The 24,526-nt window shown below is 40.0% G+C and overlaps 1 protein-coding gene across 2 annotated transcripts; it reads right to left on the bottom strand.

Moving 5' to 3' along the window:
• Positions 1 to 3: 3 nt before the first annotated feature.
• ddx43 (DEAD (Asp-Glu-Ala-Asp) box polypeptide 43) lies at positions 4 to 23,311 on the bottom strand. 2 transcript variants are annotated; one of them, XM_020047022.3, is made up of 17 exons: positions 22,871 to 23,311; positions 22,709 to 22,764; positions 20,767 to 20,890; positions 17,896 to 18,165; positions 17,524 to 17,605; positions 17,249 to 17,408; positions 15,018 to 15,136; positions 14,652 to 14,753; positions 14,224 to 14,365; positions 13,377 to 13,477; positions 12,801 to 12,888; positions 12,412 to 12,539; positions 7,257 to 7,366; positions 6,894 to 7,032; positions 6,507 to 6,594; positions 6,266 to 6,431; positions 4 to 86 (listed from the first exon to the last, which is right to left on the bottom strand). In XM_020047022.3, exons 1-16 carry the CDS (start codon positions 23,208 to 23,210, stop codon positions 6,276 to 6,278), a joined length of 2,205 nt encoding a protein of 734 aa, XP_019902581.2. In that variant the 5' UTR covers positions 23,211 to 23,311; the 3' UTR covers positions 4 to 86; positions 6,266 to 6,275. The 2 variants fall into 2 exon arrangements, with proteins under 2 accessions (XP_019902581.2, XP_010890616.2); XM_010892314.4 differs by having other exon boundaries at positions 5 to 86; positions 14,652 to 14,762.
• Between the last annotated feature and the right edge of the window lie 1,215 nt (positions 23,312 to 24,526).

Consider the following 24,526-nt stretch of genomic DNA (forward strand, 5'->3'; position numbering starts at 1 on the left):
GATAAAGCTTTTTCAATAATAATAATAATCAAAAAAGGCCTGAACGCTGAAGGTTCCAGAACTAAAGCTGCAACTTGCTTCTTTTTCTGAAATAAATAAATAAAAATGATTAGAAATCAACTGATAGCAAAAACATTTTTCAGCAATAGTTACATTCACGATAGGAAAACTGCACTGACAGTCTACGCAAAGTATTTCCCTAAGAGATGGTTAGAGGGCCTAACTAAGAGAAAATGTGTGAAAGGCAGTCCATCAGGGGGGACATAAAACTTCAAAGGCCAATCAGTTGTAATGATTGTTTCATCTCTGCTTTCTCAATACATTTAAAATCTTATATTATTATTATTAGTTTAAAACTTTGAAAGGAAACAGTTGTCAAATACACACACACCCTTTTTATATGTGCTTCGTGTCCCTGCTATTGTGAAAATAGCAATGCTGACTATTTTGAGTACAAGCTAGGACCCAGAATCTCTATTCCTGTGTTGATTAGAAATAGAAGGAATCGTGTGCATGCAACTTATAAAGTAAACTTTTCTGTTAACTGTAACACGTCAACCTACTAGTCCAGGAACCCCAATTATATCTATTAAGCTGTCTTTTCTCTCTCCAACAAATCAATCAAAACAACCTAGATTTTATGTTTCTCACTGAAACGTGGCTAATAGAAGATTGTAGTGCTACTGTTCTTAATGAGACAGCGCCTGAAAAATGTGGCTGTATGAATACGGGTTGCAATGGTGGGAAAGGAGAAGTGGCTGCCCTATTCAAAGATACATTCCAGTGCAAAGAAAATACACTAGGTAATTTTATTTCCTTTGAATACCTCTGTTTTACAATGAAGGGTACCCCCTCATTTTTTTTTAACCATTAACAGACCTCCATGATATTCTGCCAATGTTATTGATGATTTTGCTGAACTACTCGGTTATATCAGTTGATAATAACTTGTTTATTATTACAGGGGATGTTAACATCCACATATAGTACAGACAATAATTCCAAAGATAATTTTGCACTACTTGACCACTTTTTAAACTCACTCAACATGTAAAAGAGCGTACACACACACGGACACATTCTAGATCTCTAAAGGTCTCAATTTCCTCTGTCATGGTTAAAGACTTTTGTGTCTTTTTTTAATCACTTACCACCCCAAATATTCCAATAAACTCTGTTTCTGTTATGAAAAGATACATTAATGTGAGTACCAATGTTCAGTTAATGGAAGCCATAGCTATCTCTCCAACAATAAGTGCTGAGTCAGGTGATGTACTCCTGGATAATTTTAATGCAAAAATATTGAATGACATGGATTGTGTTGAACTGGTAAAGGTAAAGAAAATTATGAGCAAACAGAAAACAACATGGAGAACCACCATGATGGTAAGCGCCCTGAAAAGAGAATGTAGGAAAGTGGAATGTAAGTGGAGGAAAACTAAACTTCAAATTCACTAATGACATCTATAAACAAAGCCTTGGTAGCTTCAACTATGAGTTACACAGTGCCAGACAGCAACATTTATCGGGAATGATAAACAAGAATATCAACATATAAATACCTGCACACTGTCTGCTGTGGTCAACAAGGTTACAAACCCAATAAAGCAGATAGCATCAGAACTCATGTCCACTGTGAAATGCAATGAATTTGCATGTTACTTTTGTAAAACAATTTAGTATTAGACGGACCATCAGAACTACACAATCTAACAAAGACCCTGTACCGTCACCACGACCACCAAGACGTAACTTGGTTATTATGTCACAATTTAATACAATTGATCAAAAATCCCTAGAAGAAACAGTTCGACATCTTAAAGCTTCCACATGTCCTCGACACACTGCCATCAGACTTTACATTTTTTAAACTCTATAACAATGGACCTACAGCAAATAGTTAATAGCTCTCTGCAATCAGGCATTTTCCCAACGTCTCTAAACACAGCTGCCATTAAGCCCCTACTAAAAAAGAGAACACTGGATGCATCTATAATGAATAACTATATACCCGTATCAAATCTCCCTTTCATAGCCAAGATCATTGAGAAGGTTGTCTTCAATCAACTCAGCACTTTTTTCAGTCAGGCTTACGACCTCACCACAGTATTGAAACGGCCCTGATTAAAGTTTTAAATGATATACGGCTGAATACTGATTCTAACAACATAAAAGTTCTGGTTCTATTAGATCGCTGTGCAGCATTTGATACTGTAGATCATAAAACACTTATAGATAGGCTGGAAAATTGGGTAGGACTCTCCGGGACAGTCCTTGATTGGTTCAGATCTTATCTAGATGGCTGGAGTTACTTTGTCACCATTGGTAATCATGAATCTGATAGGGTGGATATGACATGGAGTTCCCCAGGGATCAGTTCTCAGATTGCTTCTGTTACATCTCTATATGCTACCTCTGGGCCAAATTCTCCAGAAAAACAATATTAACTACCACAGCTATGCCGATGATACTCAAATATAAATGGCTCTTGAACCATATGACAACAGCTCAATAGACTCTCTGTGTCACTGTATGGAGCACACATACCTGGATGAGATTGTGTTTGGCAACAAAAATAAAAGAACAAGTATTAGTAAAGAGCTGGATTCTTGGGCCCTTAAAACCAGGGATCAAGTGCATAATCTTGGTGTTCTGATAGACCTCACATTTAACAGTCATATCAAACAGTCACCAAAACAGCATTCTATCATGAACAGAATCAAAGGCTTGGTGTCCAAGAGAAGCTCATCCATGCTTTTATCTCTAGTAGGGTTGACTACTGTAATGGCCTCTTAACTGGACTCCACAAAAAAAGCTACAGCTCATTCAGAATGCTGCTGCTAGAATGTTAACCAGGACCAAAAGAACAGAGCACATCAATCCGGGTTCTTAAAACTTTGCATTGGCTTCCAGTCAGTTACAGAATAGATTTTAAAGTGGTGCTTTTAGTTTATAAATCTCTGAATGGTTTAGGACCAAAATACATTTCTATGTTTGAAGAATATAAATCGAGCAGGGCTCTTAGATCCATCAACACAGGTCAGCTAGTAGAGCCCAGAGTCCAAACTAAACATGGAGAAGCTGCGTTTAGCAGTTATGCTGTACAGAACTGGAATAAACTATTAGAAAATCTTGGACGTGCGCCAAATGTATACATTTTTAAATCCAGGTTAAAAACACGTGCCTATGACTGAGCACTTTGCAGCTTTTATAGCTTCCTGTATTTTTCTTTTTATATTTTATTATTATGATGTTTTCATTTGAGTATTTGTGTTTATGCTATTGTATTTTTCAATGTTTTCTTTGTAAAGCTTAATTGAACTGCTTCTATGTATGAATTGTGCTATATAAATAAGCTTGCTTGCTATATCAAAATGTGGTGGCATGTTAAAAAATAAAAAATTTGGAAACCCAGCCATAATGGCACTGAAACACAAAAAATATTGCTACACCTTTGACAACATCTGCTTTACATGTGTGCAACCAATAAAATAAAAGTAGGGACAAATACCAATTTGTTTTTCAATGGTATTAACCCACCTGTACACACGCCATTGTGTCTTGGCCAATGCAGAGAAACAGAGTTTCCTTGGTGTATGTTTTGCAGGTGCATTCTAGGAGCCCCAAGCTATAATTGTTATGACCAGCACTTCTCAGTCTCCAACTGTCTAACAGTGTGTGTGATGTGAACACGTTACCAAAGGGGTAATTGTCTAATCAACTTTTATTCATGCCATAAGCATTTGTTTTTTTATTAGCTAGGATAAAGCCATGAAATCCAGAAAAGTGGCTAATCTGTCAATTGCAATTTTTTTAAATACACATTCATATAACTACCTGTGGTCTACTCATAGTGAGTTACATTTCATTTTCGTAAACACATCAGCCAGTCAGCGAAAAAAGCTGACATGAAATTGTGGATAAGATCGACTGTTTCAAATTTCTGCTCATCAATTGTAGAGCCATGTAGACTAAAGTGGAAAGAAACACAAATTTCTCTCGTTTTCCATGAGAATCAGAATACATTTTAGAATATCTCACGTGTCTCAGGAATGCTCCTGATAGAATTTTGCAAGTGAAGTTGATAACATGGTGAGTGTAAGTATATGTTGTTTAGATGAGGTGGGGTTTAATTTGGTACAGTATATTTATTGTTCTAGATTGATTTTCAAGTCATATTAACAACAACATATAAAAGGGTCATACTTGGTTGAAAATGACTCATTTCAACAACAAAATGTCTGGATTCTGTTGGTCACAATGCATATTAAATTTTACTCATTTTGGTTATAGCCCTGAACTACCTCATCTGAAAGACTTAATCAGACGCGTAAAAAAACGTGGACTACCTGTGTAGAGGACAGATGTTTAGAATATAGTACCCATGTATTATTTTGATTATCTTCATGATTTGTGTATTAATTGCATTATGAACACTGATAAGCCTCTTTAGGCATTGGATTCTGTTAAATTATTAGAAACCTGCTTTTGAATAAAAGCCATGCTGAATAAAACTAAAATAATCAACTGCTATCCAGTCTTTTGAGAAGTTCCTCAGACTTAATTTTTTCCTTGTAGTTTGTTTCCTGAAAGGTGGATTTTCCACACCCAAAGAGAGGTTGGAGAACCACATATTTAGCAGAGGCATATCAAGAGCAACTTACAAGAGCAATTAGTGTGCCTTGCCAAAACGTTGAAGGTTTTTCAACATCTACTCGGATTGAGAAAAAGTGACATTGCTGTTATTGACACAATGCTCAGGTTAGGCTATCAAAGTACCTTTTATTGTCCTACAGGTTAATAAAACTCATAAAAAATATAGCTGCAAGCAGCAATTAGGGGTCCAAGCAAACAGAGTGCAAGACAAGGATTGGCCACGCAAGCCTGAGAGTAGGCCCAGCAATTTGGTAATGAGCATTTAAACAGATTTTCCAAAACAGCGTCCCCACATGGCCGATCAGCGCCACACACCACGGGCCTCCTTCGCATCTCGTTACGACCACAAACACCAGGTTTGGTGACAATCTGAAAAACGGTTGCTGAAAAAACGCCCTCGCTTCCTGATAAGCGGCTTTGCCGCCATGTTTGATCGGCTGCAATGGGCAAATTATTTAGCAAATCAAAAATCCACCCAGTATCTTTTGTTAGGCTTCACCTGTAGATTATCTCTGCCAAGTTTCAGGAAGATTGGAATAAATTTGCGACCTGTGAAAATGTTTAGAGCTTTAACATGAAGTTGAATATGGTGGAAATACAAGATATTGGAGCTCAATGTTCCAAGAGGCAATTTTGTTTAGCATAATACCAGTCACAATGTGAGATAGGATTGGTGATTTCAGCTCCAAGGAGCACAACGATATTGCTATTTGAAAAGCTCAAGTTTGACGACACACTGTAGCGCCACCAATGGCCGATCTTGCCCAGAATTTACTGGTCAAGTTTCATGGCGGTCAAGCATTTCTAAAAGCTTTAATTGATAGCTTGAATTTGATTGGCCCGTGGCGGTCACATGGTTCGGAATGCCGACTCCCTTTTTGTTGTAGTACAATAACCTATTGCACTCATGCAACTCACCAAGTTTGGTTGAAATATCTGTTTGAGTTTAGGAGTAATGAGCCTTACAAGTGGCTTTTTGGTATAGCGCCCCCATATGGCCGATTAGAGGCAAACACGGCAGGCCTCCTCTGGTTCTCCTACGGAACATGCGTAGCAAGTTTAGTGCGAATTGGACAAACGGAAGCTGAGATACAACCTCACGTATATCGCCGCAATTTCTGATTGGCTGCAATGGGCAAACGATTTTGCTAATAAAAAATCCACCAAGTATCTGTTGTTATGCCTCGCCTGTAGATCATCTCTGCCAAGTTTCGGGAATAATATTTTTCACAAAATCCAAAATGGCGGAAATTCTAGTTAGGCACAAATTAAAACAGCTTTTAGGAAGGATGTTCAACATGTGGTCAGGCATCATATGACACTGGTTTCATGTCTCTAGGCCAATCACAGCCTGAGTTATAAGCGTTTGAAATGCGTTTTTTTGAGTTTGGCAGTGCCCTTAATGGATGTGCTAAGTTTCAAAAAAGGTTAGCCAGTAGAAGTTGGTAAACTTGCAAAAACTGCGGAAGAAAGAGAATAATAATAATAATTTAAAAAACTAACAATTACAATAGGGTTCCCACAGCTTCACTGCTTGGACCCCTAATAATGGAAAATATGATTTGTGTCTGTCTTCTACACAAATGCAGTTCCACAGGCATGCACGTACCTGTTGTGGGTCAGAACCTCCAATTTGACTCTCCCCTGTCTCTCCCTCCTCTTCCTCCCCCACCTCCTCCTCGTCCTCCTCTTCCTCCACCGGGGCTAAACATGTCCTTCTCTCTTTTGTGCTTCGCGTATCTCTCTGCCATCAGCACCAGTTCAACAGGCACCTCCTATAAGGGGAAACCGTGTTTATTCCCAATGCGGCTAATTTCACATTGTCAATAGTTCCTCCTGTTCACCAGTACCTGTCCGGCTCTCTCCAAGATTGGGATCAGCTCAGCAGCCATCCTCCAGTCTCCTCTTGTTACCAAGGTGACGGAGGCCCCAGTGCGCCTAACAACAGTTAATAAAGAGGAAAATTGTGCTAACAATCACACATATGGTAAAAATGTAGATCCATTGGTGAAAAAGGGATCTCTGGAAAATGCTGCCCGGCCCGTGTGGCCCCCATTGATGCACATCCACTCACCCTGCCCGGCCCCCGTGAGGCACATCCACTCACCCTGCCCGGCCCCCGTGAGGCACATCCACTCACCCTGCCCGGCCCCCGTGAGGCACATCCACTCACCCTGCCCGGCCCCGTGAGGCACATCCACTCACCCTGCCCGGCCCCGTGAGGCACATCCACTCACCCTGCCCGGCCTGTGCGGCCCACGCGATGCACATACTCCTCAATGTTGCGGGGGAAGTCAAAGTTAAAGACGTGTGTGATGTCGGTGACGTCCAGCCCTCGGGAGGCTAGGTCAGTGGCCACGAGGATACGGACCACGCCTGTGGTAACACACAGGCTCAGATTTGGAGATACGACTAGTAAACGATGCATTAGCCATTAACACCACCCAACCCTGATCTAGCACGCCTGATTGTACTAGTTAGCTGCACGCCAAGAACTTGGTGTGAATCAGGTGTTGTACTAGGTGTAACAGAAGTTGATTCCTCCCCACTGATGTTAAACTGAACTCGGGTCATTGTCTTGCATTCATCCTTCAACCTACTTTCTTTGAAGTCCCTGAGAGCCTCTTCACGGTCACACTGCTCCCGGTCGCCATGGAGGCTCTGAACGACCAGGCCCCGCAGACACATGTCACTGGACAGATCGTCACACCTTTTGGAAGGACATACAGAACAGATGTCACACAGCGGGCGGCAGACCTGTCAAAACATTTAGAGCCATCAGACCAGAATGCAGTGAGGTAAAGTCTAGCCCCAATATAAAGTTAGGTCTGGAAATATTTGGGCAATGACAATTTTCATAATTTTGGCTCTGTACGCCACCACAATGGATTTGAAATGAAACAACCGAGATGCAATTGAAGTGCAGACTTTCAGCTTTAATTCAAGGGGTTGAACAAAAATATTGTATGAAACGTATAAGAATTGCAACCATTTTCATGCACAGTCCCCTTATTTCAGGGGCTCAAATGTAATTGGACAAATGAACACAATCATAAATAAAATGTTTATTTTTCATACTGCGTTGAGAATCATTTGCAGGCAATGTCTGCTTGAAGTCTGGAACGCATGGACATCACCAAACGCTGGGTTTCCTCCTTAGTGATACTTTGCCATGCCTTTACTGCAGCGGTCTTCAGTTCTTGTTTGTTCGTGGGTCTTTCTGCCTTAAGTTGTCTTCAGCAAGTGAAATGCATGCTCAATCGGGTTGAGATCAGGTAATTGACTCTGCCATTATAGAATATTCCACTTCTTTGCCTAAAAAAAACTCCTGCTGTTCTAGAATTAGGCTGGCTATTTTGGATGTCTAAAGTCTAATCTGTCCTTTCCATTCTTGAGGCTTATGAATGGTTTGCACCTTGTGGTGAACCCTCTGTATTTGCTCTCATGAAGTCTTCTCTTTATGACAGACTTGGATAATCACATGCCTACCTCCTGGAGAGTGTTCTTCACTTGGCTGGATGTTGTGAAGGGGTTTTTCTTTACCATGGAAAAAATCCTACGATCATCCACCACTGTTGTCATCCATGGACATCCAGGCCTTTTTGTGTTGAGCTCACCAGTGTGTTCTTTTTTTCTCAGAAAGTACCTATTTGACCACTTCTAATGTTCCTGCTATCTCTCTGAGGGATTTTTTTTTACATCCTGAGGATGGCCTGTTTCAATTGAATTGAGAGCTCCTTTGACCACGTTGTGGGGTTCACTGCAACAGCTTCCCTTGTGCACACCTGGAATTAACTCCAGACCTTTTACCTGCTTAACTGATTAAGAAATATCGAAGGAATAGCCCACACCTGTCCATGAAATAGCTTTGGAGTCAATTGTCCAATTACTTTTGGACCCGTGAAAAAGAGGGGGCTACATATTAAAGAGCTATAATTCCTAAACCCTTCCTCCAATTTGGATGTGAATACCCTCAAATCAAAGCTGAGAAACTGCACTTTAAGCCCATCTAAGGTATTCAACTGTAACTTGAATATATTTTGGTAAACAGCGAAAAAAATCATTATTATCACTGAATACTGGCAATGCTTGAATGGTTGATGTTCATTGTTATTTCCAGACCATTTTACATATTTTCAAACTTCAGGCAAATTATTGAACTAGTAATAGAACATTTCTTGTTGGGAGACAGCTGAGTGAGCATACATTGAAACAACTACATCAGCTACACCTCTCCAGAAAAGGAGTGAGAGCAATCTCTGACCAGCCTTCAGTTCTATCACTACATGGACACAGACCAGCACTAAAAGTGGACTCCATGTTCCAGCTGAGCAAAAACTCAACATCACAGAACTGTTGCCTTTACAATAACCAGAGATATTAAATATGGTAACCAATGATATTAAAGACTACAGACACAGTTGATATCAACAAAGTAGAAGCCTATTGGCTTTGATAAAAAAATAAAAATAAAAGACATAGCAGAGAAACAGGGCAGGAATGTTGAAATTACAACAGCCACATGCCCAGGAAATTAATGTTACTGGTCCTGGGCTCGGAGGCCATCCTTAAAAGATGGACTGTCAGACAACTTCTCTAACCTATGACAAACATCTCTACCAGAGAAGGAAGCTATGTGGACAACAAAGATCTAAAAAGAGTACACTCTACCTCTCCTCCTTTTACTTACATAGGGAGTGGCACATGTTTTGGAAGGAATTGGAATGTATCAGAGGTATGACTTTTGTTTTCATAAAAACGAAAGACACTTGTAAAAACAGAAACTGAAATAATTTCCTCAAAACCAGTTTCAAAACCGCATTATTTAGTCCAGACAGGAAAAACAATTACACTTATTTTCTTTGCATGTTCGAACTGCAGTCTTGTAAAGGAGGCAGGCATTGTAATACCCATGACATTGTTTAGGAAAAGTAGTTTCTCCATCTTGAAAAAAACTCTGTAAAGCCAACTTTTATCAAGTTTTTCCATGATCAGTAGTCGGTTTCTCTCATTGTCTACATTTTGGCGTTACAGTTAACATCCATGAAGGTTATGGAGTAATTCAATCTAAGGCCACACAAACATTTATGGTGTCTTAATGCAACTGGTAAAGCTTCATTTTCATCCACACATTTTGGTCTGTTATTAAAACAATTAATATGAGGTTATAGTAAATATTTTGGGTCAATATGGTGAAAAGAGTGTTATGATTTAGTCGTGTCTGGCTGCTACTGGAACTGGCTCACTTGTCTTCTTTGATAATTTAACTGCTGACAGTAGAAGCAGAATATTTATAAGTGTACAATTTCTTTGGGGAAATAATCCTCTATTTTTCTAAATTCAATCCTGTAAACTGACTTGATGGAGCTTCATCGAAATGCAAGACAAAGTCTCAAAAACATACTGCATAGTGACTAGGGGGTTTTCAGGGTTAAGAAGTGATTGACTGGATAAATGATTCTCCACATTTAAATCAGAGTAAGCATTTCATAAACCATCTATACTTGAGAAGTAAGTAGCGTTCAAAACAAAGGGATATACTCTACCTCTCCTCCTTCAAGTTTACCTTACTTACATAGAGGGTGTCACTGGTATTGGAAGAGAGAAATATACAGTATAGCCTCTGAACTGAAACAAAAATATTCCAATAAGTTAAATGCAGCCATCATGTGCGACATTTATTTGGTTAGATGATTAAAGATTCAATTTACCTAGATGTCAATAGAAAACAAGGTCCAACTGATAAGTGCTTATAACCCAGCTCCTCAGAAGACTGGGGGCTGCTGCATCAGGAGCAATTGGGGTTTACCTCTGGTTACTAACACAGGCCAAGGTTTTCAAATTGTCTTGGGCTAATGTTGAAAGATATCACTGCTTTAACACAAGAACAGCCAGGCCTTTCAGACCCCCAGTATCCGCCAGAGCTGAATGCCATTTGGCATCATTAGCATACTAATCATCCCTATTAGCATGGACATTGTCCTCCACAGGATCACCATCCAGCCAGAGCACCAGATCATCTACTGGGTCGTTATCAAACTATATAGAAAACGCAAAAAAATTATGAATTACAGATTGTTTGTTTAATTGTTAATGAATTTGAAGAATACAAGAAAGTTTTTTCACTTAAAACCTTCAATACAAACAGAAAGTTATTACGATTACAATTATTACAAAGAACACAGGCTATAGTATTTTCAATCTTTTATTAGGCCCTACAAATGAAGAAAAATGTAATTACAGAGACAATCTACAGGTGACAAGAATTGTCTATATGTGACATTAAGTTATCAAAAAACCGAGAGGAGTTATTAGTAAAACACGAGATCCGATATGAATCAAGTGTGAACCACCTGTCTTTCCACGTCTCTCCCAGGGGTTGTAGTGGGGCTATCAAGTTGATTTTAACTCCAATACATAGCTCTAATGGTAAATAATATTGTTGGTATTTCCTTTCTTGAATAATTATTCAGCCTAATACATTTGTAGAATATTAATCTTCAGTAAAATAAGCAGAGAACATTCTAATAGACAATAGGATGTGTGTGTGATTTAGTTTCTCTTTCTCTCCTAAAATAAAAACAGTAACTTGCAATACGTTTGTTGAATTGGTAATTGGTGACTGGTAAACAATATCCTTGGTGTTTTGTTTTGTGAATAATTATGTCATAATACATTGAGATTTACATTTGATGAGTTAGCCTACACAATAAGCGGAATCATCTCTGATAACGTGTGATAAGTAGCCTATATTGTTTGTATTATGTTTTAATAATAGCCTACATTTTTGAATGGTCATGGAAATCTTGTATTTATTTTATATGTTCATTCCAATTCAACCAAGGCTCCGATCATCCATCTGGGAGTATCGCGCATTCATCCATAGACGTCAGGCATTCAGTGAGGGGTGATTAGCACCTGGGTACCATCTGGGTACCAAGATTGTGTCAGAAAAGGGGGTAAAAAAAAAACTGGTAAATAGTCTCTAAATAGTTTTCCATTGGTCAGTTTTGAATTCTGACAACGGAACAATGTAATATATGCCTATTTAGGAAGGAGGAGGGTGTAGCTTTCAAAATGTCAGTTTTATTTTAATTACAAACTCAAACGTCAATTTGTGTAGGCATTTGACAGTTCTAGTGTTAACATCACACTGCCTTAAATCATGGGAGGAAGATGTAACATGCTCTAAGGGAATTTACCAAGATATTTATGTATATGAAAAACATGGACTTGGCAGCTGTTTGCGCTTTAAAGTGATAGTATGCAGTGTTTTCCAGAGAATTCTGTAATCTCTGCCGCAATGTCGGGAAATTATTTTGATGGCTTTGGACTCAAGTGAACTGACGTAAAACCCATTCTTTCTCTTCCTCCTTTGTTATTTTGGGCTGACAGATTAGAAGAGCATATTTGTCAGTTGACTTCCCCATTTAACCCAACCCCTCTGAATTGGATTGGTTGACTGCCACAATGAGCAGTGACCCTGACCAAGAAACTGCCTTGCTCAGGTTCAGAATCACAATAATAAAATTAACCATGTTGGCTGGAGTTTGACCCAGCACCAAAACCAACCTTTTGGTTAATGGTACGCTAACGGCTAGGCTACCTGCACCCATTAGCTACAGCACCATAGAATCTTATGTGTAAGAACCATCTGTTATTTCTATCCAATCTAATTCTGTTTCCTCTCTGTGTCTTGTAGGCCATCACGTGGTCGGTTTGACTTGGGCCATATACCAAGAAGAGAACACTCACATTATCTTCTTGCCAACAAAGATGAGAACTTTGTCATCAGGCTCCATGTTGTGGATAAACTCAAAGAGGTAGGCCTTCTTCTCCTCTTCCTGACAGAAGAGAACCGTCTGTTGCACCGTGTTCACAGCCTGAGACGAGATATGGCCATAATTAGGTTGGGCAGGGGAAAACATCTAGCCAACACTAGTATTTCTTAATGCTGGGATTATGATCTCAAATTATAGCAATTGTAACTTTAAAAAGGAAACGCTTCTGCATGCACAGAGATCACAGTCAAAGCTCCATTTGTTTGCTGAATTGTGTTTAAAAGAGAATTTATCAAATCCAAAAATCGCTTTCAATCCCACCCTACAAGCATCCAGTTAGTGTAATTTATTAGCCCCACTCACAGCCAGGTCGAGAGTTCCCACGTACACCATCATAGGATTCTTCAGGTATGTCTTGGCCAATCGCCTTACTCCTGAGGGCCAGGTCGCACTAAATTAGCCAATCAGAGAAGAAACAAGACCTCAGTATCTGCTGATATCAACAAGAATGGCAGGCATTTTGGCTCTTACCACACATTAGCTCCATACATTGTGAGGAGGCTAGCACTGGTAGAGTAAATAGTAATAGTAAGGTAACATTTGTGATTGCAATAGGTAATTACCTTGAGGTTATTTAATCATTTGCAAATCCATTATACACCATGAATATGTGGTTGTATCACAGTGGTCAATACAGTTCGATACCCAGTCAGTGACTGCCAAACACCGAGCCAATGTTTACATCCGGTCAATAACGTTAAGTGATGCACTTACAAACCCTTATGAAGCATTTCAAAAACAGTCTGAAATTGGATTTACAAATGATTAAATAACTTACGGTAATTATAATCTATTTTTAAACCCATGTCACCTTATCACTGTGCTTCTCAGAGCATTGTTGAGTGTGAAGACAGAGTTCCCCTGCCCTTGGTCCTTTACCTGGTCATGATAGTTTGTCTATCTGGACGGATGTCCAGAAGGATCTTCATTATCTGAGGCTCGAAGCCCATGTCAAGCATCCGGTCTGCCTCGTCCAGCACCTAAGACCGACACCCCCAGTTACACACATGAATCACACCCATGTCAGTGTTGTAGTCAAGTCACTATATCTGGAGTCTGAGTAAAGACCCAAGTCCTTGGCGCTGGAGTCGAGAGTCACTGCAACTATGTCAGAGACCCCACTTGTCAAGTCGCGAGCACTTGTCTTATTTGCGGTGGCAACTTCAAGGGATTGTTTGACCTAAATTCATATTTGGGTGAAATTCCGCTTACCCAGAGTTGTCCTTTAAGTCCAATGGAGTTATTTTTCACAGCAAACCATTATTGACCACTTTCCCATCCTGGAATTATCATAATTAAAATCATTGAAATTCATTAATTGAAACTTTGTTTCTCAAGCCAAAAAAGCTGAATTGCAAGCGGAAACAAAAATAAATCTAGGTCGAACTATCCCTTTGAATTATTTGATAGAAAAAATGTCATTGTAGGCTGGTGGCAATTGTTTTGCGCATGTTATTGCTACAGTGTCTGTGTTGCAGATCATGTAGGCTATGTGCACCTAGGATGTTGTTCCAAACGATAACAGGAGCAACGCTGCCATGCTGATAACATTCTGCTTAATCCAGTCCAAATTCAAACACAAGTCGGAATCACCAACAGCAGAAGGAGAATCCGAGCCACCGGTGGTCAACTCGGACCCTGACACCTGGACATCCATACTACCACGCTGACCCATTCACACACTGCTCCACAGCCACGCGGAGTAGAAGCACGCACGTGCACGCACCAGGTAGGTGATGGAACGCATGTTGATCAACTCGTTCATTTGCAGATCGTTTAGACGACCTGGTGTGGCGATCACAATGTCTACTCCGGCTGAGATTGCTTTGATCTGGGCCCAGCGGTCTCCACCCCCGTACACACAGACGCTACAGAGACAATAAAGATGAAAGTAATGGACAGATACGACAAGCCACTATTATAGTACAATATGATCTCCTGGGTTAGTACATTAGTATGGATGGTACTTATAAAAGCACCAGCTGTGGATGGTAGTCATTAAAGTTGCAGTATAGGGCTGCCCTATCCTGTTCCTGGAGCTCCATATTAATAAAAAGCAGAGGTCTGAGGTTAGAGAGAAAACCTCACTCCCCAAAAACAGAATTACGCTGCCCATTCTAATACGACAGCTTTACAGTGTTACGTAAATGGTACCATTTGAAGCCCTTGTAGCTGTATTTGTTGCACTCTGACTCAATCTGCAGAGCCAACTCTCTAGTGGGTGTCAGAACCAGCATCCCGGGCCCATCCCGCTTCCTGTTTTCTCTGTGGGTTAAACACACACACACACACACACACACACACACACACACACACACACACACACACACACACACACACACACACACACACACACACACACACACACACACACACACACACACACACACACCCACCCACACCCACACCCACACCCACACCCACACCCACACCCAGTGGAATTACTGGTTTGTCTTGCATTGAGCAATTTCTGTGAAAGACGCACAGCTGGAAACAAGACCAGTATGGTTGGGAACTCACACAGGCTGCCCATCCATGTGAATGAAGCCAGGCAGGAGGTAAGCCAGGGTCTTCCCTGTGCCGGTCTGGGCAATGGCAATCAGGTCCTCTCCTTTCAGTGACACGGGCCAGGCCTGAGACTGTAATGGAGGGAGGCACCCGTCACCGGCGCCAGAGCGGAATGTTTTAGTGGAATAACATACAGCACAGGTGAAGTGTCAGTAACTGGAATTTTCATGACGTAATAAGAATGTTATTCATGGCAGTAGAGTTTCATTACAACAGAGGGAGGCTGACATAGCATCCGCCACACATAGCATATGTCAGCTGGTGAGATGAAGGGAAGTAGCGGGCAGGCTCCGCCTCTGATCACGCACAGCATGCTGAAATGTGGTGCTTCCTCATAGCTAGGCAATCACCAGCCTTCTAGGCAGCTACCCTCTGACTGGTTAAGAAACAAACTGCTTCATAAAATTTAAACAAACAGCAATGAGTTTTACAGTAGGCAAAAAAACTGTCCACCTATATTTTTATCTCCCTATAGAAAAACAGGTTGTCTTTGATTTTGTCATCTAGGTCAACGCTTATATTTTATAGACTGGACAATATTCCACTTTCCATTAAGTTATCACTGTAAAAGAAAAAAAAAAAGCTTACTTATGGACCAAGTTACCTAGCTGATCACATAGACCAGGACTCACTCAGACAAGGCCTGGGTTTCAGTCACTGACTCTGCCTTAGTCAACTCACCAGTTCCTATCCCTAAGACTCACGCTCAGGTAATGTGGGATTCAACTTGACTAAAGATTTAGTGAACCAACAACAGCACTAAGTACCAACCTTGGAATAACATTAGTTTTTTTTTTTACACTTTATTGAAACAAAATCTTGTATTACACAATGGCCTTGTCAAAACCGATCCAGGCATGAAAATATTGTTCAATGTTCAGTTAGCAAAATCTAACCCTAAAAACCAGGACCCAGTTTTACTCGCAACAAAATCAGGAATGATAAAGAACATTTGGGTTTCATTTGGTGTCATTCAGATTTAGGGCCAAGCATTCTGTAGCAATTGAGCTTGTTTAATGATGGCCAGCCGTGCACAGATCACTGATCTGACAAAATCTGATAAAGATACTTAAAAAAAATTGAACGCAACATGTCTTTGTTAAATATTTAGTGTATGGGTGCAATGATACACCAAACCCAAGGTACGGAAAATATTGCAGTTTGACGGTCATGATTTGGTTCAGCTCAAAAACATAGTCCTACTTATGGATCGGTATAAGATGCAACACTAATCCAGGAAGAATATAAAATGCATGAATAAAGTGCCATGAGTAAACATGGCACAAACATTGTTTAACCATCATAGTGTGGGTACTCCTTATGTGTGGAAAAAGATAGAAGGGACATTTATAACTCGGATCAAGCACCTCAGAATATCTGTGTTTTTCCTGGGATGATGTCAGCTTAGATGTGTTAACTAGTGATGGGAAGTTTGTGTCTTTACTGACTGAGATCTTTGATTTGTTCAATAAAAACAACACTAAAGGGCATTTGTTGTCTGTCCCGCATTCAGGAAGACCCATGTCACTTGGTTGAACAGAGCCGCTGCTAGCCGTTTGAATGAACGATTCAGTTAAATAAAGTCACCCAAACAAAAACTAATTACTCAAGTCAGTAAAGTGAGAGGTTCAAAAAGAATGAATCATTCTCCAACTGAACATCACCAGTGTCAACATGTTTAAGGTGAGGCTGCATAGGATATGAACGTCACACACAGCTAATCTTGTAGCAATAACTCTGTCCATCATTGTAGACTACTTGCATTTCAAATTGGACATTTAAAAGAAGCTGGAGGATTCTACAATGTTGATTTATCAATACCACCACTCACCTTTGTTGACCTAGCTTCTCCTCCTCAAGTTCAGGTCACAAAATCAGGAGTAGGAAAAGCACCAAGTATTATCATTTAGATTACGATGTGCAGAAATGCTCTCGTTTAAACAGAATAACTTGAAATGTTTTTTTTTCCAACTCAATCAAATGTCTTCATTCGGGTTCACATACCCACAGTAACGAGCCCCCACACCATGGTTACAAATAAGTGAGCCATTAAAGCCCTTATTGAGTGTGTTATTTGCTTAATTGTTCAGTGAATATCACTCAAGCCTTTGTTCAGAGACCAACAAATGTTGTATAAACCACAATATGATGGTTTTAGAAGTGGGTTTTAACTAAACAGGCACCTGAATAGGAGTTGGCTTGGAAAAGCCGACTCTGACAATATTCTCCATGATCCCAGGATAGTGTTGAAAGGCTTCTTCAAACGTGGACACAGGGTTAGGAAAAGGACGCTTCTCCCCTTCCTCCTTCAGGTCATCCACAAAGATATTGTTATTTGCTTGCCTACAAGAGAAAAAAAAAAGGATTTGGAAGCAAATGGATAAACAGCATCATCTACTGGATTAGAAACATATCTCATATTGCTGAGGGAAAAAAACAAGCCTGTGTCCCAATTAACCTCCATGCCTTCACTTCATCTTCACTCCGACTGGCAACAGTCTCCGACTCAATGTAGAAATCCTTCTTTAGAGGGGGGAGATCTGCAGGGGTCCAAGAACAATATATTCTTAAGACACAACGAAGACTAACTGGAATACAGCCATGTAAGAACGCATCAATCAATCAAATGTATTTATAAAGCCCTTTTTACATCAGTTGTTGTCACAAAGTGCTTTTATAAAACACACAGCCTTAAACCCCAAGGATCAAACAACAGTAGTGTTGAATTTCAGTGGCTAGGCAAAACTCCCTAAGAAGAACATACCTGAGAACAACTCCCTTTTCAGCACATGCTTTAATAACATATGGTGGAAACGTGTGTCCGACTCACCATGCCACTTCATCTCCTCGTATTTCTTCCGGTTCTGCCTCAAGGAGTTCCAGTCAATGGCCTGTGGAGAAGTTTCCTCCACAGATGCCTGTAGGGCAGCAGTTGACCAGCAGGAGCCGCTGCTGCCCTCTTCAGCACCTCCTTCAGCCCCAAATCTTCTGCCGCCTCCACCTCCATTACTCCCAAAACCTCCACATCGACGAACCCCTAAACCTCTACCCCCAAAACCTCCACCTCCTCGACCCCCAAAACCTCCACCTCTCCCTGGTTCTGAGAAACAATACACAGAGAGAGCAACGCGGTCTGATTAAGAACACAATGTACAGTAGGAGTCAGTTACAGCAGTGAAAGCCTTAACGGAAAGTAGGCAACATAAAGGTTTCAGGGGAATTGTTTACTGTATGAAAATCAACTTTAGTCTTACATAGCTTCTCTTACCAAATGTCTAATGTCCTTTTGTGTCCATGCCACTGATCTAAAATAATTGTGTACATTTAGGTACCATTGTGGAATACTAGCCAACTACTTTAGCTTAAATGATCAGGGGAAAGAATGAAAATGTAATGTTGGTGAAATGCCCAGAAACATTTTACAGTCAAGACGTTATGAGCGGAACCAAAAAAGCTATTCATGGATTGTATGTTTTGAACCTTCTTTTGGGAATTATGTCAAACTGAGCATTGTACTCTATGGTATCTGAAAGATCGGTCTATTGCATTACGAAGGCTTGAAAACATAATAGCATGGCTACAGAATGACAATAATTAGAAACTAAATCCTTTGTCACCAAATTGATTGTAGATGCAGCATAAAGTTAACTAGCTAGTTAATATTGAGAAGTCCACCAAATTTTATGCTAGTTAACGTGTGCATCGCTAGCTATTGTTGACAGACCTTTCTAGCTAATGACAACATAATCATCGGTCAAAGAACACCCCCGTTTCCAAAACAGTTGGGACACCATGTAAAATACAAATAAAAACAGAATGCAATGATGTGCAAATCATTTAATCCCAATATTTAATTGAAAATAATACAAGCCAGCAACGTTTCAAAACAAGAAAAGTAACCAGTCAAGCCTAGTTTTGCTGGCCCTCCATTAGAAGGGATGAATGTTGATACCCAAGCTGGATACGATCCACAGTGTACTATGACAGACTACATCTTTAACCTGAATAGAGCAATATGAACAAATCCTAATGCCTAATTTGTCTGGTTCATGGCGAGGATCGAACCCTGGTCGCCAACGTGACAGTCCATGCCAATAAAATAAAACTCCACAGTTCCCTACATTAGTTAACATCCAAACGAACAAACAGGTACAAAAGGACCACTACACTACATTCAACACGTTGAATTAGAAAGAGATTACTGTAGATGGCCAGCTAATAGTTATACAGTACCTATAATGAAATGTACTGGTGCATGTTGCAATGTTGTCACTGTGTTGCATCACCTCTTCTTTTAACAATACTCTGTAAGCGTTTTGGAACTGAGGAGACCAACTGCTGTGGTTTTGAAATGTATTCCCATTCTTGCCTGATATAGGATTTCAGATGCTCAACAGTTCAGGGTCTCTTTTGTCATATTTTTCATTTCATAATGCGCCAAATGTTTTCAGTGGGTAACAGGTCTGGACTGCAGGCAGGGCAGTTAAGCACCTGGACTCCTTTTACTAGAGCCATGCTGTTGTAATAGTGCAAAATGTTTTGCATTGTCTTGCTGAAATATGCAAGGCATACCCTGAAAAAAATGTCTGGATGGCAGTATATGTTGCTCCAAAACCTGAATATATTGTTTAGCATTAATGGTTCCTTCACTTTTGTGCAAGTCACCCATGCCATGTGCACTAATGGACCCCCATACCTTCACGGATGCTGGGTTTTGAACTGTGCAGTGATATCCTGGATGGTCCCGCGTCCATGATTTCCAAAAAGACCTCAGGACACTTTTCCGCTTCGCCTCAGTCCATCTTAAATGAGCTTGGGCCCAGAGAAGGTGATGGCAGTTCTGGATCTTGTTTAGATATGGTTTCTTCTTTGCATGATAGTTTTAATGTGCATTTGTGGACACAGTAACATTGTGTCCAAAGACAATGGTTTCAGAAGTGTTCCTGAGCCCATGCAGTGATGTCCACAAAAGAGTTGTCTGTTTTTAATGTAGTGGCCATGAATATTCGGCCTTTCCCCTTGCATACATAGATTTCTCGGAATTCTCCAAATCTTTCATTGATATTATGTACCTTAGACGATATCCTCAAACTCTTAGCAATTTTACATTGAGAAATTGTATTCTTAAATTGTTGCACTATTTGCCTGTGCAGTCTTTCACAGTTACTTCTGAAAGACTCATCCTCTCTGGGATGCTCTTTTTAATACTCAATCATGTTACAGACCTGATGCCAATTAACCTAATTAACTGTGAGATGTCCAACCAGGTTTCTATAATCTGTTCCGGGCTTTTGTTGCCTGCGTCTCAGCTTGTTTGAGATGTGTTGCTGGCATCAAATTCAAATTCATATATTTTTCAAGAAACAATAACATTTCTCAGTGTCCACATTTGATATGTTGTTTTAGTACTATTTTCTACTGAATATAGGGTTTAAAAAATTTGCACATCATTGAATTCTGTTTTTCTTTATATTTTACACAGTGTCCCAGCATTTTTGGAAACAGGGGTTGTACGTTTGACAATATGATAATCATGGCTTGGGATTTTATGGTAAATAGTAACCTACTTTAGCAATGTTGTCACTTTTCCAAACCCGTAATGTAATTTAGATGAGGTGCAATCCATGATGAGGCCCTCCAGGAACACAGCAAACAGAACCCTCTCAGTGATCGCCATGACAGTGTTTAGATGGGGTTTTACCACTGCGGAATCCCCAGGAGAAGCTGTCTCTGGCTACCAGTTGCTCGATCATTTCTCTGGCCTTCTGCTGCTCCTCACTGCTTCCGAAGATATGCACCTCACCCTCATAGTCACCCTTGTTGATCTATAGCGAAAACAGCAAACCGGTATAGTGGGTACTTTTGAGGTAGTATAGTTTAGTTTACATTTCTGGCTGCTCTTTTTCAATAGCCAAAGCGATTGACATACTGCATCTCCTAAATTCAGGAGTAATGACCAAGTTCACAAGCAGTGGTATTCAAAATATCTTTAAACTTTATATGGCAGGCAGCAATGGCTCGCTGAAAATGGTCAAGTCTGCTTTGAGTCACAGCTCATTCCTGCTCCATTAACCAAATTATATCACTACCTCCGTATTTTCGCTAGTCAGTGTTGAGATCACAAATCCGCAAAACCAAAGAATCTTTAAATGCCATCAGCAATGTTAGGATTTAGGAAGTTGTACCTGTAATTTTAGATTAGTCTATTTATTTCTGTTGAGTGTATGGCAGTTTTTTATAAAGCAGAAAAAGCAGTTCTCAAACAAAACCAGACTGATGACTCAGACCAAGTAATTGTTCAGTGCCGTGCCGAACCGTGATTATTGGAGCTAGGCCCTGAGAAGGGAAAAAAATCTGACATCATACATTGAGAGAACTCGGATGCCTGTGTACACAGAGCATGGCATGAGACCTTTCTTTTGCAGGCTTATGTAGGAGAGTACATTCTTTGATGACAGAGTCAAACAGCTGTGGCTCACAGAAGCAGCAAACTTAAGTTTGCAAATATCGATAGCAGGATCCATGTTAGAAGAAAATATGGTTCTGTCATTTCAAAGAAACATTTGACAAAACAGTCAAATAGTGGCGGATTAAATTCAAACACACAACTATCACATTGTTTCAAGACCGTGGACAGTTTATGCTGTCAAAGAGAAAGAAGTTGCGCTTTATTCGATGTCCAGCATGCTACAATAAGGCTCTGAATTAGTGATGTATACTTAGGCCCTCTAAAAGGCCTTGAGGCATCATGCAATTGTCCTATCTATTTACAAGACAATGTGATTGGTTGATTCTACTGTCATTCCCAAATGCTGCTCTAATTGATGTCAATGATTTTGGCCGGGGCCTTCTATTCAAAACCTGAGGGCCTAGCCAATGAGCGTTGAGCAAAGCTAGATAATTTCTACCAAGATACTACCAAAGAAAAATTATGATTGGATATTTTTTATCTTGGGTATTAACCCTTCTTTTCCCAATTCAATAGGAAGATCATTACAATTAAGACAAAAATATGAAATCAAAGAATACAAAATTGCAAATTATAATATATATACAGATTTGTATCTATCCTTAGGCCCTCTTTGAGGGCATAGAGGGCCCTGATCTGGTTCCCCATTGGTTTAGTGCCTGATATGTTTACACATCTGGATCATTATATATTAAAGGTGTCTATGCAATTTGGATTGTTAAAGCTAATGGCCAGGTAAAAGGAGTTCATAACTATTCATACATAGCAAAAAACGTAAAAACTAACAATTACGCCCCATGGTTGGACCAACATGTTGATCCAATTTTACATAAGATTCCAGAACTTGTCCATAAGAACAAAGCTAATTTCTCTCAAATGTTGTGAAGATAACAGCCTAATAAATTTAAATTAGTATACAACTGATGTCCTTTTATGAACTGTACTGTTACAATCTTTCAAACTGTTGCATGTAGCATTTATATATTTTCTTCAACATAGTCCAATAATCTGAAGCAACCATCAAGAGTAACGCTAGCTTTCATGTTCTACATGGAAGTTAGCATTTCATGTTCTACATGGAAGCCGGGATATTGGGATAATTAGCCATTTACCTAACTAATTAACCACTGCATAGAGACTTTCTAACCATTAGCTATTGTCTTGTTATACTTGCCTTGATTCGTGCACCGCTGGTTTCTTCAAGTTCACGTATTTTAGCTCCGCCGCGCCCTTTTGAAAGAAGCATGACATTAAGCATGTGCAATACATGCTATATAACTACCAGTTAGCACTCGGAAAACCACAAGAGAGGTTGGTTTTGTAGTTGGTGACCTACCTATAACCCTTCCAATTGACGTATTGTCAACAGTGAAAGTGACCGGCAGTGTAAAACCCGAACGGTCTGCCACACCGCCCCGGCCACCGCGCGCACAAACACGTGTGTTACCACATCCACTCCGTGAAACTACTCGGCCGTTGCCGCCATCGTTGCCCCTCCACTTTTGAAATTGCGAACTGTTTCGATCTGCAATCCCTCGCGGCGCTTCGAATCCACCGCCATTTCTCATCCCGAAGCACACATTTTCTTTTTCACTCCATTTTCTAGAAGACTTAAAATCTTTCGAGCCTGTGGTAACAGGCGCAGATCCGTCATATTCATCTTCCCAATCCGACATAACAAACACATCCACGAAAAGTTGATTAGGGATAGGGTCACCAACTACACTAACGTCGACTACGATGGTGTTCTCCAACTTCCGGTTTCGTGACCTTTCCAATTCTTAAAATATACGTTGTTTTAACCGTACACTTGCTGTAGATTTTAAATAAATACAATGTAGTGTTCCCCCTCCACACAAATAAAGCTGTTGTTCAGCAAGGTGATGATGGATGAAATTCATTTTTTATTTTTTCTTGTCCTCTCTGGCATCCTCACTGACCAACTACTGTTTGTCTTGTAAATCGGTGTAAATTCGACTCTGGTAGCCTAGCGTGTAGCTAAGTGACAGTGCTCTATCCAAGGCTAGTGTGTAAGCTACTTCCAGTGACAGTAGTGCTGTCCAAGGTACCTTAAAAACTCAGCCAGCACATGCCTACTGCACCATATTCTGTAGGATGTGTAAAGTTCACACTTTCTAAATTTAGTCCTGTAGGTCAACTTAATGTAGTTTTATTTAATTCAAGACAAACAGACCATAAAGACTGTTTTTATATGTGTTGTTTATTGAAGTTTAATAGTAAAATTCATTTAGCATCTCTTGTCCAGATACATCTTTTAAGCTCTGATATGTGCACTTTAATAAATTAATTTAAAAGAAATAAGAATGTTAACATTATTAAGCATTTATTTTTAAGGCATTTTTGTGTAATAAATTACTCCTGTATGAGTAGCAGAGAAAATGTTCTGTAGTAAGTTTGCAGTCATTGAAATTGTGTTATAGAAGTTTCTAAACCTATGCTGACACCTGTATACATTTAACTGGATAGGCACTGTAACAACATATTAAACCCAGTTCATTCATACAGTGCCTATCTAGATACGGAAAGTATTCATTCCACATTTTGTTGTGTTATAGACTTTTTTGCCATCAATCTACATACAATTACCCATAATGAAATGTGTTCCAATCTATAAAAAAACTGAAATATCTCATGTACGTATTCAGACTCTTTATTCACTACTTTGTAGAAGCTTCTTGTCCTCCACCTCCTCAGGCTCTGTCAGAATGGATGGGTACAGTTGTTGAACTATGTTTTTCAGGTCTCCTCACAGAGGTTCAGTGGCGTTTAAGTCTGGGCTTTGGCTGGGCCCCCCAAGGACATTCACAGACTGCTTTGATTCACAGACAAACCACTTCAGTGTTAACTTGACTGTATGCTTTGAATTGTTGTTGTGCTGAAAGATTCATCTTTGCTCCAGTCAAGGATTTTGTGCACTCTGGACTAGAGACCTCTCTTAGCTCCATTCATCCTTCCCTCAATCCTGACCAGT

This window comes from Esox lucius, chromosome 6 (genome assembly GCF_011004845.1).
Source record: "Esox lucius isolate fEsoLuc1 chromosome 6, fEsoLuc1.pri, whole genome shotgun sequence".
Classification (NCBI taxonomy): Eukaryota; Metazoa; Chordata; class Actinopteri; order Esociformes; family Esocidae; genus Esox; species Esox lucius.